At 38.8% G+C, this 16,910-nt stretch overlaps 2 protein-coding genes across 2 annotated transcripts; one reads left to right on the top strand and one right to left on the bottom strand.

Moving 5' to 3' along the window:
* Positions 1 to 1,446: 1,446 nt before the first annotated feature.
* knop1 (lysine-rich nucleolar protein 1) lies at positions 1,447 to 8,140 on the top strand. The gene is made up of 5 exons (XM_067440757.1): positions 1,447 to 1,599; positions 3,521 to 4,583; positions 6,848 to 6,907; positions 6,992 to 7,045; positions 7,139 to 8,140. Exons 2-5 carry the CDS (start codon positions 3,642 to 3,644, stop codon positions 7,442 to 7,444), a joined length of 1,362 nt encoding a protein of 453 aa, XP_067296858.1. The 5' UTR covers positions 1,447 to 1,599; positions 3,521 to 3,641; the 3' UTR covers positions 7,445 to 8,140.
* A 587-nt stretch (positions 8,141 to 8,727) lies between these two features.
* exosc1 (exosome component 1) lies at positions 8,728 to 16,654 on the bottom strand. Its single transcript, XM_067440767.1, has 8 exons — positions 16,595 to 16,654; positions 14,547 to 14,662; positions 13,976 to 14,050; positions 13,507 to 13,595; positions 13,349 to 13,382; positions 13,222 to 13,272; positions 10,611 to 10,695; positions 8,728 to 10,527 (listed from the first exon to the last, which is right to left on the bottom strand). Exons 1-8 carry the CDS (start codon positions 16,620 to 16,622, stop codon positions 10,421 to 10,423), a joined length of 585 nt encoding a protein of 194 aa, XP_067296868.1. The 5' UTR covers positions 16,623 to 16,654; the 3' UTR covers positions 8,728 to 10,420.
* Positions 16,655 to 16,910: the final 256 nt, after the last annotated feature.

Raw genomic sequence — 16,910 nt, 5'->3', positions numbered from 1 at the left:
AGTAATATCTCCAGTAATTTTCTCCATAGGGAAATTAATTTTTAAAAACAACTTATAAACCTTTAAAGACAGACCTACTGTGAGCTGTAGTTGTTATTAATTGATGGTATTTGTTTCTGCTGAAGACTTCAGCCTGCATTATTTCCGCTTATTTGTAAAATAATTGTATTTAATAGTGGAATTCCTGGTGAAAAACTACATTACCCATGATGCAGTACAAAAATCCCACCAATCAGAGTTGAAACATGCTCCGCCCACTCCCATGAAGCACTGCGAATGATGTAATCAAATTGATCTCCCTACGCCCTTAAAATGCTTAAATATTTGTATTCATATTTTGCAATAACCTTAAAATATATAGTTTTTATATACCTTCAACCTTTGTAAATGAGTTGTATATTTTTCCATCGTTTCTAATTCAGTTATGCTTAATGGGATTGTAGTTCTTTTCCTCACCTCGCCGTTAAGTACAGTCTTGTAACTTTGTCCGATTTGCAAAACTGTCAAATGAGAGTTTGTAGTGTTGTGATTGACCTCGTAGATGAATTGTTTGGTTCATAGCTTAGCCAATAATGATTAAACAAAGACTTTTTTTGAAATCCCAATGGGAGAAATTAATGGAAAAAATACTTCCAGAAGCAGCTGATGCTGTTGCACTCTATAACCACTACTAGAAGAACGTTTGTTCATAACTTTGAGAGAACGTTGCTAGAACGTTACTTGTTAGCTAGGAGGGGATTTGTGTGTCAGTCAAAAAGGCTTGTTGTTTCAGAGGGCTGTTTACAAAGAATAACATGCACAGATGATATAACCAGAAATGTGTATTAAGGAAGTAGATATGGTTTTGATTTCATGTTGACTTTAAAGACAGAATGTGTGAGAGAGAATGAAAACTGATTATATCATTGATTTCTAGCCTTAGCAAATTTTCTGCCTGCATTCCACTGTAAATAACCAAAATCTATAACTTTGAAATTTATTAAAATGTATTTAATTTCCTTAAACTGTTTTGTATAAATTGTCATATTGTTAAACCTTTTTAAAACATTTGATCTTTTCGTTTGTTTTGATATCACATCAGCGTTTGGTGGTTTTTCCCAAACTTTGCACGCTTGATTGCCAGTCTTCATGATGCAGTTGATGCTATACATCTATACATTTTACGCCGTGTTTAATCTTGTAAAGGCAATACTGTGTTATTATGAGTAAAGTTAATGAATGTGTGTGAATGCTGCCGTCTCACAAAATGAGACACTTTCAACAGGGTCGGTGGAAAAGCCTGAATTCGTCCTTTATTTTGCTCGTAATGTTCAGATCTATCGCACAAAATGGTTGTATTTTTCCCTATATTTGATGTCTATATATTTGAAATAAATTATAATAAACATTCCTACCGTGTTTTCAAGTCGCCTCCTGTCAGTTTGCAAACCGCGCCGTGCGCATGCGCATACAGGTGACGCCTTCTGTTGTTTAAAAATGGCGGTTGGCAATGTTTTGTTTCTAGTGGACGCGATCGGTCTCTGTTACCAAGGAAGTAGATGAGCGATTTCTTCCGGATTAAAGAGTCGAAAGGAAAGCTTTCCCACGTGTGCCGAATGTGTAAGTAATAAAACATACATACATCTCTAATAATACAGTGTGTTAAGCCAGCATTAAATTAATATTAACCTGCAGTGCTTCATAGAAGCGCTGGCTTCACATACTTATGCGTATCATATGCCATACGTACGTACAAGTTGTTTGAATAATGTTGTTGTAATAAGATGTATATGTGTTTTACAAATTAAACGATATTAAAATAGTTAACCCAGCTGTCATGGCACACACACACACACACACACACACACACACACACACACACACACACACACACACACACACACACGTTAAGACAAAGTGCCATTGTTATGTTTTTACTTCTCGACGCAATCAGCCTAGAAATCTGTAATTCACGCTTAATGCTCAACTCTTATACATAGTTTATTTCCTATAATTTATGAATATATTACATTTGAATGTGATCTGGTTCAAAGTCAAAGCTGGAAATGGATTTTTTCACAAATGTTGTATGTATGCAAACTGTGTCCAAGGTACACGTTTCTAGTAATTGTGTAGTTAATTCTCATAATTGTATTTTCAGGAAGTTGTGGAATATTTTTCCTCTGCCTAACACCGTAATATATAATTTAAATAGAAGAGTTATATTGAACCATTAAGAGCTACCTTGTAAATATATATTTGTTACTATTTTATTAAAAGTTTTTCACTTGTAATTAAATTACAATTTTTTACAGTATTTCAAGTGTTATTTATGAGGTTTGTTATATTTGAAGTTAATCATACTGATTTTGAAGTTAAGGATTGATTAGTTTTAATAAACATTGAACCAAACACTATAATAACATCTTAGTTGATCATATATACTTTATTTTTGACAAAACATCCCATGTTTTGGTAGTGACAGTAATGTTATTGCTCAATGGAACAAAAACAATGGAATAACAATGCAAAAATTATTTCAATGTCATTTTCATAAGTTGTAATAAAGGGGTTTGGGACAGCCACCTCCCAGAAAGTACGTATTAATTACGATTAAAACGGAATACTGTTTCCATGAAAGGCTGAACATGGTCTCAGCGGTGCTTAGGTTGGTGGAGCGTGTCAAAGTAACATCCACATGGATGGAGGACCCAAGGTTTTCCAGCAGAACATTGCCCAAAGCATCACACTGCCTCCGCCGGCTCGCCTTCTTCCCATAGTGCATCCTGGGGCCATGTGTTCCTCAGGTAAGACACACACACACACACCCGGCCATCCACGTGATGTAAAAGAAAACGTGATTCCTCAGACCAGGCCTCCTTCTTCCATTGCTCCGTGGTCCAGTTCTGATGCTCACGGGCCACTGTTGGTGCTTTCGGCGGGGTCAGGGGTCAGCATGGGCACCCTGACTGGTCAGCGGCTATGCCGCCCCATACACAACAAACTGAGATGCTCTGTGTATTCTGACAGCTTTCTATCAGAACCAGCATTAACTTCTGGAGCAGTTTGAGCTCGTCTGTTTGATCGGACCACACGGGCCAGCCTTCGCTCCTCACGTGCATCAATGAGCCTTGGCCGCCCATGACCCTGTGGCCGGTTCTCCACTGTTCCTCTTGGAGCACTTTTGATAGACACTGACCACTGCAGACCGGAAACAGCCCACAAGAGCTGCAGTTTAGGAGATGCTCTGACCCAGATGTCAATTTGGCCCTTGTCAAACTCACTCAAATCCTTACGCTTGCCCATTTTTCCTGCTTCTAATGCATCAACTTTGAAGACAAAAATGTTCACTTGCTGCCTAATATATCTCACCCACTAATATTATGTATGTATGCATGTATGCATGCATGCATGCATGCATACGTGTGTGTGTGTGTGTGTGTGTGTGTGTGTGTGTGTGTGTGTGTGTGTGTGTGTGTGTGTGTATAATGTCTTTTGTCTGAAATAATGTTGTGTTTTTTCCTGTGTTTTTATGGTGAAGGTCAGAGAAAAATCAACAAACAGAACAAATGAAAAGCAACTCAAGGATGCAAAAAGCAAAAATAACAAAGACAATATTTTTTTGAGAAGTTGGCAGACGGTGTTATTTAACTCAGGAGAACATGGCAGTTGATGTGGCGACCAAAGAGAAGAAGAAAAAGAAGAAAATTAAGGTGGAGGAAGCAGTGCCATGCCATGATGTGTCCGTCCAGACTGTTGTGAAAACGGAAACGCTGGACATAAACGCCCGAGATGGAGAGAATGAGAAGAAGAAGAAGAAAAAGAAAAAGAAAGTAAAAGAGGAGGATGAAGCAAACATCCCTGTGACGGTGTGTCACGATGTGTCCGTCCAGACCAACGTCAAAGCTGAGCACTCAGAAAGCAACATCAGTGAAGCTCCTGAGAAGACCATAAAGAAGAAAAAGAGGAAGATGAAGGAGGAGCCAGAACCGCTGCAGGAGGAAGAGGGTGGGGAGCATTTAACGTCCAAGAAAAAGAAAGCCAAGAAAAAAGGATATGAAGATGAGGTGGAAGGTATTAAAAATAAAAAGACGAAAAAGGAGGTGGAGGTCAAAGAAGAAGAGCTTGATTTAGGACAGAGTGAAGAGACAGTGAAAAAGAAAAAGAAGAAGAGAAAAAAAGAACTAGAGCTAAAGACAGAATTGGAGGATGGAGAGAAGAAAAGAAAAAAGAAAGAGGCAGATGAATGCATAGAGGAAGAGCAAAAGGTGAAGAAAAAGAAGAAGAAACCTTCAGCAAAAGAAGAGCCGGATGACGCCATCAGCTCAAACGGAAAGCCGGAGAAGAAGAGCAAAAAGCAGAAGAAGAGCATGACATGCGTGGATGAAGGTGAGAGTCCTCAAGCCAACGGAGGACACGTCAGCTCGCCGGATAAGAGGATGAAGAAGAAAGAAAAGGTGGAGGCTGATGATGTCATTGAGAAGATGGAGGTGGAGCCGGCGGAAAAGAAGGCCAGGAAAAAAGAGAGAGAAAAGACGCCGGAAAAAGATCTAAAGAAAAAGATTAAAGAAGAGCGCCGTGTAGCGCGGAAGGAGAGTAAAGCGGTGAGTTTGATTCAAAACTGAGCCTCGTGATTGGCTGCTGACAATGTGACATCACTGCCATGATAACTAAGTTTACTCTTAAGGTCCTTTCACACCGGACGCGTAACGAATAAGCGAATATTTCGCGTCAAAACCATTCACATCAGCCGCGACACGAATTTGCGACGTTTCAGAGCTCCAACATTACAAAACGTTCGCGGTGACAGCCGAGAAAACACGGGCACTTCATCATCCAGTGAAGACGAGCTTTTCATTTTATTTAAAGGACCGAGAGGAAGGTTTTGGGTGCAGCCAGTCTTAAAGAACAGAGTCTGAAGGGGAGGATGCTAATCTTGAACAGGAGCTAAAACTTTATCATGGCCGGTTCTGCACTCACTTTCTAAAGTCTGCGGGACAATTGAGGATCTCCTCCAGAGACGGCAGCGCATCTGACGAGACAAACCGCGCACTTCAGGGAATCAATCGATCCGAGCAGATGTTTCCAGTCGAGTCACATAAACATTTCAGTGCCACAGACGTAGCCTACTGGTGGCAACACGTTCACTTTCCATAATCGCGGACACAATGTTTAGGAAAAAATCAACTATTTATAAAAGGTTATAAGTTATTGCTGTCTGTAGCATACAGTGGGCAAACACAGCTGCAGGCAGGGGCGTCGGACTGGGGGGGTAAAGGGTACCCAGCATTAAGTACCCAGGGCCCAAGCCAGGGGGGGGCCCCTTAGAAGTCAGTTTTCTATACATACATATACATTATCATATCAGAGTGTGGCTTATTTTGTTTACGTTTTAAGTGTTTTTATGATAAAAATGCAATACCCCACGCGTTAGTATCACTATGGTATTTGGTACGGGGGCCCAGCAAGATGGTTTGTACACAGGGACCAAAATTTGATGCTACACCACTGCTCGCAGTGGTACAGCTTAAAGTTGTAATCTCATGAGAAATGCCATGCCTGGCAAAGGTTAAAGTTGATTGAATAGCTCGTGACATCAGCTGGACATTTCGTCACCTTTGTTTCCTTTTATGTGATTGGTTGAAGCCGGAAAAAAATCGACATCGAAACGGAAAAAATAAATGACGTTTTTTCGCCTCAGCACATTCGCGTTCGGTGTGGAAGCGCTCATTACACAAACAGCTGATCGAAAAAAAAAACATTGCGCGAATTATTCGCACGTCAAAATCGCGTCTAGTGTGAAAGGGTCTTTATTGTGGATATTTGACTTTTACAAGATTGTATCAGTGTTATTTTAGTATTATTTATGTACAATATAGCATTTTTTATTTATTCTGTTTTAACTTTAGTTAGTTTTAGTAATTGTGTTGTTAAATGTGTCTATAATTTAAAATATCAGATTAGGTTTTCTTTTTAAAAATCTGTTTGTTATTTTAGTACATAAAGGTCAACTAAAATAAAATAGAGAAATGTTGCCTTGGCAACTAGCTGAAATAAAATAGTTTTTGAAATAGTTATTACATTTTTTTCAGGTATTATTTTAAGTAACAAATGTTTTATGCTTTTTGTTTCAGTTGTACTTTTAGTTAACTATCATAACCCTGCTTCATATCAGTGTTATTTTAGTATTATTTATATACTAATATAGTATATACATATTTTAATACGCTTATATTTTTTAATATTAATATTTGTATACATTTGAAGTGCTTTTGTCATTTTATTTGTTTGTTTTTTGTGTAAACATTTATATTTATTACTTATCATTTTGAATAAATATTTGTAATAATTTAAGTTAACAATAACAACACTGCTTAATATTAGGGTAAATACGGCAAATTCAAAAGAATAACAGGATTTATTTGCACTGTGGTATTTTTTTTTCTATGGCAATTATTAAAATTAATAATTATTTTATATATATATATTTATACACACAAATACTACAGTTAAATATTTTAATAATATATCTTTTTTGCATATTACAATAATGAAAGTGAGTCTTATCAATAAGCTTCTTTTTATTTCATGCAAAATATAATGTCATATATCTTTTGTTGTAACGCATGATCTGGAGACTTTGAGGTTTTGTGAGTCATCTTGAGTGTGTGTTGCGCCTAGTTTCCTAATCTGGTGTGACGAAGAAGAAATGCTCCATGAAGCAGTCATTTAATATCCCGCTATGGGAGGCAGGGGTTTACCTCATGTCTGATAAAGGAAGTGGACTGTTGTCACCGAGTTTAAAACAAGCGGCTAGTAATTTTATTTGACATTTAAAGTTCATCACACACTCATTTCTCCATCTCAGAAGGATATCGTGTTCCTGTCGGCGAAGCCTGGAAATCAGGATGAAGTTTCAATAGATCAGGTAAAGCTCCAGATGATCAGTCATGTTTTATATATATTCGACATCGGATGTTGAGTGTTGATAAAGCCCTGTCTTGTTCTCTAGGCGCGCCGTCTCGCCCTACAGAAGGAAATTGACAAGGAATCACAGCCGAAGCCGGTGAGTTTCCAGAGTAGCGTTTGCTCCTAAAGCAGCATTGCGATCAGTAGTAATGTGAATGGATGTGAATCTGAATTGTTGATCTGTTTGTAGACTGTGGGCCAGTGGGAGACGGCGCAGTTCGACAGCCCTGACCGACAAGCCAAGTTCCTGCGCTTAATGGGCGGCTTTAAGAAGAGCAGCCAGCCGCTCGCAGCATCCTCCGGATCGGCCAATAAGGCGCTGGGGAAAGAAGGCCAACAGACTTTGCAGCAAGGCCTTCTGGGACAGTTTGAGCGTGCTCAGAGCCGCCATATGGACTTCAGCAATAAAGGAGCCGGATTGGGGTTCGCAGCGCCGTCCAATAAGAAGTTTTCAATCGATGTTAATGCACGAAACTCGATGCGATTCGACGACTGAGAGAGAGAGCGTTTACCTGAACATCATTCACTCACCCTCACGACGTTTACAAACCCGTGTGCTGGTGTGTTTCAGGGATCGGCCAAGCTCCAAAAAGGACAAAAAATAACACATGCCGTGTTTGAAATCGAATGGAAGCTTGACTTGCCATGGATTTTACACCTCGCAAATCTTGCTTTCTCAGAATTGCATGATGCAAAGTAGCAATTACAGGTTATAAAGTCAGAATCGTGAGATAAAAAGGAATTTCCTCAAAAATTGGACTTTATAATGTGCAACTATGAGAGAAATCTAAGGTTTATATCCCACAATTCTGACTTTATAACTTGCCATTGCGTCTTAATATCAAACTTTTCTCAGACTAAAAGTCAGAATTACAAGATGTAAACACAAATATACAATTTTTAAAAGTATTCTGTGGTGGAAACAAGCGTCCCTGTGACAGGATTGTGAGTAAATGATGGCAAAATGTTCATTTCTAGCTTCTTTTAATAAATCCAAAAGGGGTTTATGAAAACGGGTGTACTTTTGGAGCAGAACACCACTGAATCACTTCCATTCAAGTATTTGATGGATTGGACTTTTTCTTCTCGTCCTAAGAGATGTTGCACTCAGGTGAAAATTCAGGTGACAGATTTGAGTTCATCGTGGGTTTTCCCAACAACAGAAAAGGCTGAATAAAGACACTGGATTTGAGCTGCCATATGATGGTTATCGTTATTGAATGCGTGATTTTTTGAGACTTCTAATCAGGGTTTATTTCGCTGCTTTTGGCATTTTGCTCACATTGCAGATATAAATGCAAGGTTTTAAAGATTGGGCTCTTTTAGGATTTCATGTTCACCAAGGCTGCATTTAATTAATTATAAATACAGTAAAATCAGTAATATTGTGAAATATTAATATCATTTAAAATAACTTTTCAATGTGCATATATTGTCAAATGTATTTTATTCTTCCTGTGACTTCAGTGTCACATGATCCTTCAGAAATCATTCTGATGTTTATTTTTACTATCAGTGTTGGAAATAGTTGTACTACTTCATATTTGAGTGGAAAGTTACATTTTTTTATGGATTATGTGATGACTAAAGTTTAAAAGAACGGCATTTATTTGAAAGAACGTGTCACTTTTAATCGCGTTTAATCATCTTTGCTGAATTCAGAAAAATAAATCCTACTGACCTCAAACTTTTAAAAATGTCTATCATTCCCAGGATTCAAACTCACTATCCTTCAGAGTCAGTGTCGAGTTAAACCACAAAGATACACTCAGGCGGAGCTGGTGTTGTTAAACACTTTATTTTTTGTCTCTTGTAAACACATGACCTCTCCAAAAAGTTACAGACAAAAGGACAGAAGCAAGGGAAAGTTATCAGAAAAGACATTTTCAGATATTAGAGGAAAAGGTAAATTCATCTCCGGGTGACTCTTTTTGTGGTTCATGTGCTTTTAAGAGTTAGAAAACAGTGCCGTCAAATGTTATTGCTCTATAAACTTCAAATCCCCTTGTGAAAGACAGGTCCGGTTCTCTACTATTTCTGTTCACATTCACACCAGCATGTAACAGATCTGACCTTCAAACCGAGGCGATTTGGTTTAAGATATAAGAGTGAATCTCACAGGAACGTCAAAGTCCACCCACTATTACAAAGGAAAATATATATTTGGTTTCTGCATTGTGACATTTTCTTGCAGCAGTTTACAAACCCAATTCTCATTACCATAAAATGTCCTTCGCATCTCTCTCTTCTCTATACACACACATACAGTGTTTACAATATTTGTTGTACAATCAATGCTGATGTGTAATGAGAATTATTTTTGAGAATAAAATGAATTACAAAAATAAAGCAAAACTTTCAGGTGCATTACTGTAATGAGAAATTAAGTCTAAACATGCTTTATTGCCAAGAAAATAAATTGCAACAAAATATAAGTTGTCCTAAAAACAGGCCTCTGGTGGTTTGCTTTGGCACTGAATTGTGTCCTAATAACATTGCGTTTTATTTAAGATTCTTCCAATTTTTCAGTGTGTTCAATATTTACCAGAGCTCTCAACATTATTCAGGGTCATAATATGACATTCCTGCTCATTTTTCAGAGCTTGTATCTCAATCGCAGGTGTGTCAGAGCACCTAGAGCCTCACGAAAGCCAGAATACTGCTGATTAAGGTAATGTGGTATTCATGCATGCGCTCAGCTGTCGTGTGGAATGTGACAGAAGATTCAAACCATCCAGAATTCCAGATTCCCACCTAGAGTTCCAGATTCAAACCATCCAGAATTCCAGATTCAAACCTAGAGTTCCAGATTCAAACCTAGAGTTCCAGATTCACACCTAGAATTCCAGATTCAAATCTAGAGTTCCAGATTTACACCTAGAATTCCAGATTCAAATCTAGAGTTCCAGATTCAAATCTAGAGTTCCAGATTCAAACCTAGAGTTCCAGATTCAAACCTAGAGTTCCAGATTCAAATGCAGAGTTCCAGATTTAAACCTAGAGTTCCAGATTCACACCTAGAGTTCCAGATTCACACCTAGAGTTCCAGATTCAAATCCAGAGTTCCAGATTTAAACCTAGAGTTCCAGATTCAAATCCAGAGTTCCAGATTTAAACCTAGAGTTCCAGATTCAAACCTAGAGTTCCAGATTTAAACCTAGAGTTCCAGATTCAAATCCAGAGTTCCAGATTTAAACCTAGAGTTCCAGATTTAAACCTAGAGTTCCAGATTCAAACCTAGAGTTCCAGATTTAAACCTAGAGTTCCAGATTCACACCTAGAGTTCCAGATTTAAACCTAGAGTTCCAGATTCAAACCTAGAGTTTCAGATTGACACCTAAAGTTCCAAATTCAAATCCAGAGTTCCAGATTCAAACCTAGAATTCCAAACATACACGGAGAGTTCTTTCAAGGAGTGTCTTTGAAGCTGTGTGTTCCAGTGGGTGTGGTCAAAGGGCGCGGTGGGCGTGGCTCAGGCCTGCAGGTACTCCGGCTGTACCCGCGCGACCTTGCGGAACTCTTTGGCGTGTGTGCGGGGACACTGCATCTCACACCAGCTGATGGGCACCATCTGAGCACCTGCGGGAACACATTTCAGACGGCGTGAGTGACACGAGCGAGAGTTCTTTATTAAGGCGTGCCATGTTTGAGAAATCCCTCACCCGCCTCGCTGTGGGCCACGACCACGCCCAGCTCGTTCTCCGCCGTGGTCAGCAGGTAGTTCGACTGCACGTCGCCCAAAGAGATCTGACAGCCGAGGTCAAGGGCCATGAGAAACATTCAGGATAAATGAGTTTAAAGGAACATGCCACTGTTTTAAAAAAATAGGGCTTATTCAACATTTTTCCTACATTTAGAGATGTGGGCGAATGTATTTTTGTCTCAGTACATGCACTGTTTTAGTTTGGCAGGGTCGCCGCTAGCTTAGCTTAGCATGAATGGAATCCTATGTTGCCAGATAGCATGTCCCGAGTAAAAGTGATCCAAAAGAAACCCCATCTAATGACTTCTTGTGGGCTGCGTATTCACAACAAGTACAAATAGCGATGCAGGTTAAGACTAGGCGATTTCCTAGGCAGATATTGACTTGGGACTATATTATGGCATCACGGCTCTCATCCTCACGTTCTCCGGCTGTTGGGGACAGAGGTGGGTAGAGTAGCCAAAATCTTTACTCAAGTAAAAGTAGAAGTACTTACGGAAATATTTACTCAAGTAAAAGTAAAAGTAACAATCGTAATAGTTACTTGAGTAAGAGTAAAAAAGTATTAGATGAAAAAACTACTCAAGTACTTAGTTACTAGTTACTTTCGATCTGATTGATAAGATCCAAAAACCCTGAATTTCAGACTACTTAGAGAGCTTTCACACACCTCCAAATATATATGTGTGTGTGTGTGTGTGTGTGTGTGTGTTTAATGGTTAAACAGTGTAAATTAATGGTGTGCTGGGCTAACCACAGCTCTTTTTAAAACATACTTTGTTCTTATATTTTTATAAGTATATGCATTCTTAAAAATACAGTCCCATTTTTAAACGTATGTATACACTGCAGACTGTTGTCTGTCCGGATATGTGTATAAATGCAAGATGTCACGCTATTCAATTTGTTTCGTTTTTAGCCTGATCTCATCAGTACCTGTGGCAACCTTTTTGCAAACCACAAAATATGTACCAATACGTACATATTGCGACAGTTTCAAAGTGAAATGTCCACTGGGTGGCGCTAAAAGCTTATTTTTTTCCAGAACAGATTTGCGTGAATCTGACATGTTTTGTTACGTTGTGTTTTTAACGTAGCCTACACCCACACTAAACTACCCGAAAGTGTTAACAAAAGCAAATGTGACAAAAATAAAATTGTGTCCATGTTTAGAACTCGTCTTTGAGCTCTTATCATGACTCGTTCTTCATGGGGTTCGTTCTCAAGCTTTTCGCATTGCAAATACAAATCTGTATCAGCTGAGCTATCGAGCAAATCTGGTAAATCAGAAAATCAGAACATGGAGCTGTGACGCAAAATTCAAAATGTTTTACAAACCATAGACTAACAAAAAATGCAGTTTTTCTGCCTATAGTGTTCATTTCTGTTGGAATTCCTGCAGTGTGTATTGGTACGTATTTTGTGGTTTGCAAAAACATTGTCACAGGTACATTTTGCCAATGAGGTTGCTCGTTTTATGAGAAAAAAAAGATATGTAAATGTGCAGATGTGAACGTTTGTTTGTGGACGTGTGTTCGGAAGATTCAAACGATTTGTCAATGCTTGCACAAGAGCGCATATGAGGAAAACACGCGGACAGTGTGTGAAATAGTATTACAATAAAGGAAAAGTGCCCATAGTTACCAAATTACCATTAACAGTGTTCAAATATAGGCATCATTGTTACACTTACCACTGCTCTCTCAGGTTGGAGCTGGAATTATTGTATGCTGAGATGTCATTTCATATTGGTGCACACAGCATGCATTAAATTATGAAACTGTTCTTTTTGACATCTTGGACTGAAAACAGGCTGAACATGAGGCCACGTACGGGTGATCTGCCGTAGCTCACACACATCTCCCTCTGCTTCGGCCATCATCTTCTGACTAAACGCGCGCTAATTTTATGCGGGTGACAATATCCACCTCTCGCGAAGCAGACTCTCCAACGTTTCGCGAGACTTGCGAACAAGTCATAACTTATTTTAAAATATATAATTAATTATCACCATTGACAGTAGCGGAGGAACGCCACCGAATGTAACTAAGTAAAAGTACAGTTTTTTCACAAGAAATGTACTTGAGTAAAAGTAAAAGTACCCATTTTTAAATATACTCTAAAAGTACACGTTACCCAAAAAATGTACTCAAGTAAATGTAACGAAGTAAATGTAATTCGTTACTACCCACCTCTGGTTGGGGATCACAATGTGTTGCGTGATATCTCTGCTTCGCCTGTGCTTCCCCATAATATAGTCCCAAGTCAATATCTGCCTAGTGTTAATCTGTATCGCTATTTTACTCGTTGTGAATATGCAGACCACAAGAAGTCATTATATGGGAGGTTTTTTTTTTTGGATCACTTTTACTCGGGACATGCTAGCTGGCAACATAGGATTCCATTCATTATGCTAAGCTAAGCTAGCGGTGACTCTGCCAAACTAAAACAATGCACTGAGACAAAAATGCATCTGCCCACATATCTAAATGTAGAAAAGAAGTTGAATAAGCCCTATTTCTGAAAACAGTGTAGTCTCCCTTTAACTTTTTATAAAGAGTAAAGGATACCACTTTTGCAAGGACAATATCGCCAGGCCTGAAGCTTTTGTACGTCTCCACCTGAAAATAAGAGCCACAATTCAGCAATTCAATACATGATATTATTTCTAAAAACAGTAATTTACCATGAACTCACCTTATCTTTCTCTGTCGCTCTCACGTCTTCTCTTCTGGTGATATCAAAAATGAACACAGTTTAGCAGATGGGATGGATTTATTTTACTTCTATTACTGGTAATAACAAGAATGACGCTTTAAGCTCTTAATGGATATCTTGATCGGAAACATCTGTACCTGATGGTTCCTCTAAACCGGTCTTTCAGCGGCGTTGACCCCACATATAAGATGTGGACTTTAGCAAATCGAGGGTTGATACTCGTCACCTGCAAACAGTGACAATCACACATCCCATATAACTTTTTGTATAATACATCATGCAGTAAATAAAGAAATTAAAATCTGACTAGTCCTCTCGCAATGAGTTTTTTTTAAGGTATAAATCTCAAATAACCAGAATTTTCATTGTTAAACACACCCACGATTAATGTAATATGTATATATTTAAAAAAAATCAAGTTAATCAAGTTAAATTAATATAATTATTTCATTTAATATAATTTTGTTTAAAATAAAAATTATAACCATGTATTTTTATACTCCTAGTAGGTCATTAATATTACACATTTACTTTAAATGTACTTTTGTTTGGAACGATATGAGAAGTAAATGATCACATTTGTTTTGTTTTGTACCGAACACTCACCTTACAGGTGACGATGGCACCGACGTCAGGCAGAAGTTGTGCTTCTGTCTCCCTAACCACTGAAATCACCGGCAGCTATAAAGACAGAGGAGGGTGGAATAAAATGTCATGGTTACAATATAAGTGGACATTTAAAGGTGCAGTGTGTAAATTTTAGCGGCATCAAGCCATTAGGTTGTGAAATGCAACCACCCACCCCTTCCTTTCGAAGCACATAAAGAAGCTATGGTGGCCAACACAGGACAAAAATGTCGTTGTCTGAGATGGCAGTGAGCAGTTTGTCCCTTTAAGGCTACTGTAGAAACATGACACCGCAAAATGGCGACTTCACTGTAAGAAGACCCGCGGTGTGTGGAGATAGAAATGGCTCATTCCAAAGTAATAAAAACATAACGGTTCATTATGTACGGTCTTTATACGCCACTGAAAATATAGTTATGTATATTATATTGCATTTCTGTCAGTGATCATCATCAATACTACACACTGCACCTTTAAGTTTTACAAAGGAGTAAAAGGATTGCCTTCAAAGTCAAACCAAAATCTCCATGAAATCGACAGATGAACTGACCTCCTCTCCCTCGTTCTTTCTCAGCACGTATCCCGCGAGCGAAGAGAAGATGTAGCCGTGCCGCAGATACGTGCCGGTCCCGGGGATACAGTCCTCCGTGCTGCAGAGCCTTTCACCTGGACGAAGAGCAGAACAACACCATAAAACTTCAGATCATGAACAGTAATGCACAAGTCTATGGGGCAGAGATGTTTTTAACATTCATGTGCCCTCACAATAAAATTAACTTCGGGGCAACCTGTCACTCACATGAGCGACCAATAGCAAACCACAACCATCCAATCAATTCCCAATGGACAAAATCAAGCCCCAATAGGGAAGAAAAGCCAATCGCAATCTCCGTTTCAAGCCTACTTTACATTTTACAGGTCCTTCTCAAAACAATTAGCATATTGTGATAAAGTTCATTATTTTCCATATTGTAATGATAAAAATTAAACTTTCATATATTTTAGATTCATTGCACACCAACTGAAATATTTCAGGTCTTTTATTGTTTTAATACTGATGATTTTGGCATACGGCTCCTGAAAACCCTCAAAATCTCAAAAAATTAGCATATCATGAAAAGGTTCTCCAAACGAGCTATTAACCTAATCATCTGAATCAACTAATTAACTCTAAACACCTGCAAAAGATTCCTGAGGCTTTTAAAAACTCCCAGCCTGGTTCATTACTCAAAACCGCAATCATGGGTAAGACTGCCGACCTGACTGCTGTCCAGAAGGCCATCATTGACACCCTCAGGCGAGAGGGGAAGACACAGAAAGACATTTCTGAACGAATAGGCTGTTCCCAGAGTGCTGTATCAAGGCACCTCAGTGGGAAGTCTGTGGGAAGGAAAAAGTGTTGCAAAAAACGCTGCACAACGAGAAGAGGTGAGCGGACCCTGAGGAAGATTGTGGAGAAGGACCGATTCCAGACCTTGGGGGACCTGCGGGAGCAGTGGACTGAGTCTGGAGTAGAAACATCCAGAGCCGCCGTGCACAGGCGTGTGCAGGAAATGGGCTACATTTCCTGGATTTCCTTTCAAAAATAATGAAGGACCTGTACATGTCAAAATGGGTCTTGTGTGATATAATCCAATATGGATTATATTTCACCCCGTCATCACATTTATAGAGTATTTTCACACAATATGTGCAAGACTATCAGAAAGGAATTGTTTAGCTTACATACTGGAACATGTTTTTATACACTTTTATATATTACAAGAACAGAAGTTCATCCGCTAAGAAATGAAGTTCCACAGCTAAAATTTCTCTCAAATCACACATAAAACACAGTTTTGCACAGAAAATAATAATAATGCAAGAGCATTATCAAATTTAAGTTTCAGCCGCATTTAATTTTATTGTAAGTGAATAAACGCGATTTTCTTTCCAAAATGAAGGAGGAGCCTTAATTATTATTTCTGTCTTAGATGAGACTCATAGAAAATTCATTTAAAATCGTATCTCTGTCGGACTTGAAGCGAATGAGCTTTTCGGGGAATTCCAGGTGATCAAAACAACCCGAGTCGAGCATTAGCCGCGAGTTCGTGTAGAAACACATATGTATGTGTGTGTGGGGCGTGTATCGTGTGTGTGTGTGTGTGTGTGTTAGTGAGTGAGTGAGCGAAAGTGTTTGAGGGCAGGTATGCATGACAGCAGCGCTCGCGCCCCAGGCGGTGGGCAGGGCTCGCCAAACGAGTCTTTAAACCCTGCAAACACATCCAGAACAACTCTTATTTACAAATTATCAACTAAACATTATGCCCGCAACAGAGTTAACACAACATCAGCTGTTTGTGACACACTGACTAAAGCTGAACATATTTATGCGTTAATAGCGTCATCACAGCGCTGCGCGTGCGGATGATTCAGCCCCAATAGCAATGCACGCTGGCTGTACTGCACGTGAGATCAAACTGCTCTTAACTTTTACCAACCACATCAAAGATCGTAAAATGTCAGTATGTGTATGAGTCACGCACAAATTGCCAAGCCATGATTATGTCGATAAACCCAAACAGAAGAGCAAATAGCATATAAATAACAGCGACCCACCTGGAACACACAGCTTCATGGGCGACATGTTTTCAAGAAGCAATAGTAGCGGTCTGATTGGCTCATAGTAAGAAGGCAACTCGTGCTCTGATTGGCTACTTCATCACGTGTGGTTCAAGTAACCCGCCATATTTGTTGTGGCGAATTCATTAATGTTGAACGTAGTTTTTCACATTACCTAAACAAAATGCCTAAATCTATAACTTTAAAATATATATATACGATTAATTATATGAGGACAGATTATATTTTCTAATAATTCAACATGTCAAACATAGTAACATTTACTCAAACCAGAACAATTTAAAATTCACTT

The sequence above is a fragment of the Pseudorasbora parva genome, chromosome 4, assembly GCF_024679245.1.
Source record: "Pseudorasbora parva isolate DD20220531a chromosome 4, ASM2467924v1, whole genome shotgun sequence".
NCBI classification, from domain to species: Eukaryota; Metazoa; Chordata; class Actinopteri; order Cypriniformes; family Gobionidae; genus Pseudorasbora; species Pseudorasbora parva.
Note: the sequence above shows the minus strand (reverse complement) of the source record. Positions and strands in the feature narration are given on the sequence as shown.

What these genes read in the sequence shown, in the direction of transcription:
- knop1 (XM_067440757.1), top strand. Translation starts at nt 3,642, where the DNA reads ATGGCAGTTGATGTGGCGACCAAAGAGAAGAAGAAAAAGAAGAAAATT. An exon ending in CGCGGAAGGAGAGTAAAGCG is followed by an intron (nt 4,584 to 6,847) that starts GTGAGTTTGATT and finishes TCTCCATCTCAG; the next exon opens with AAGGATATCGTGTTCCTGTC. An exon ending in AGGAATCACAGCCGAAGCCG is followed by an intron (nt 7,046 to 7,138) that starts GTGAGTTTCCAG and finishes ATCTGTTTGTAG; the next exon opens with ACTGTGGGCCAGTGGGAGAC.
- exosc1 (XM_067440767.1), bottom strand. Translation starts at nt 16,622, where the DNA reads ATGTCGCCCATGAAGCTGTGTGTTCCAG. An exon ending in GAAAGAACGAGGGAGAGGAG is followed by an intron (nt 14,051 to 14,546) that starts GTCAGTTCATCT and finishes CTGTCTTTATAG; the next exon opens with CTGCCGGTGATTTCAGTGGT. An exon ending in CGGTTTAGAGGAACCATCAG is followed by an intron (nt 13,383 to 13,506) that starts GTACAGATGTTT and finishes TGATATCACCAG; the next exon opens with AAGAGAAGACGTGAGAGCGA.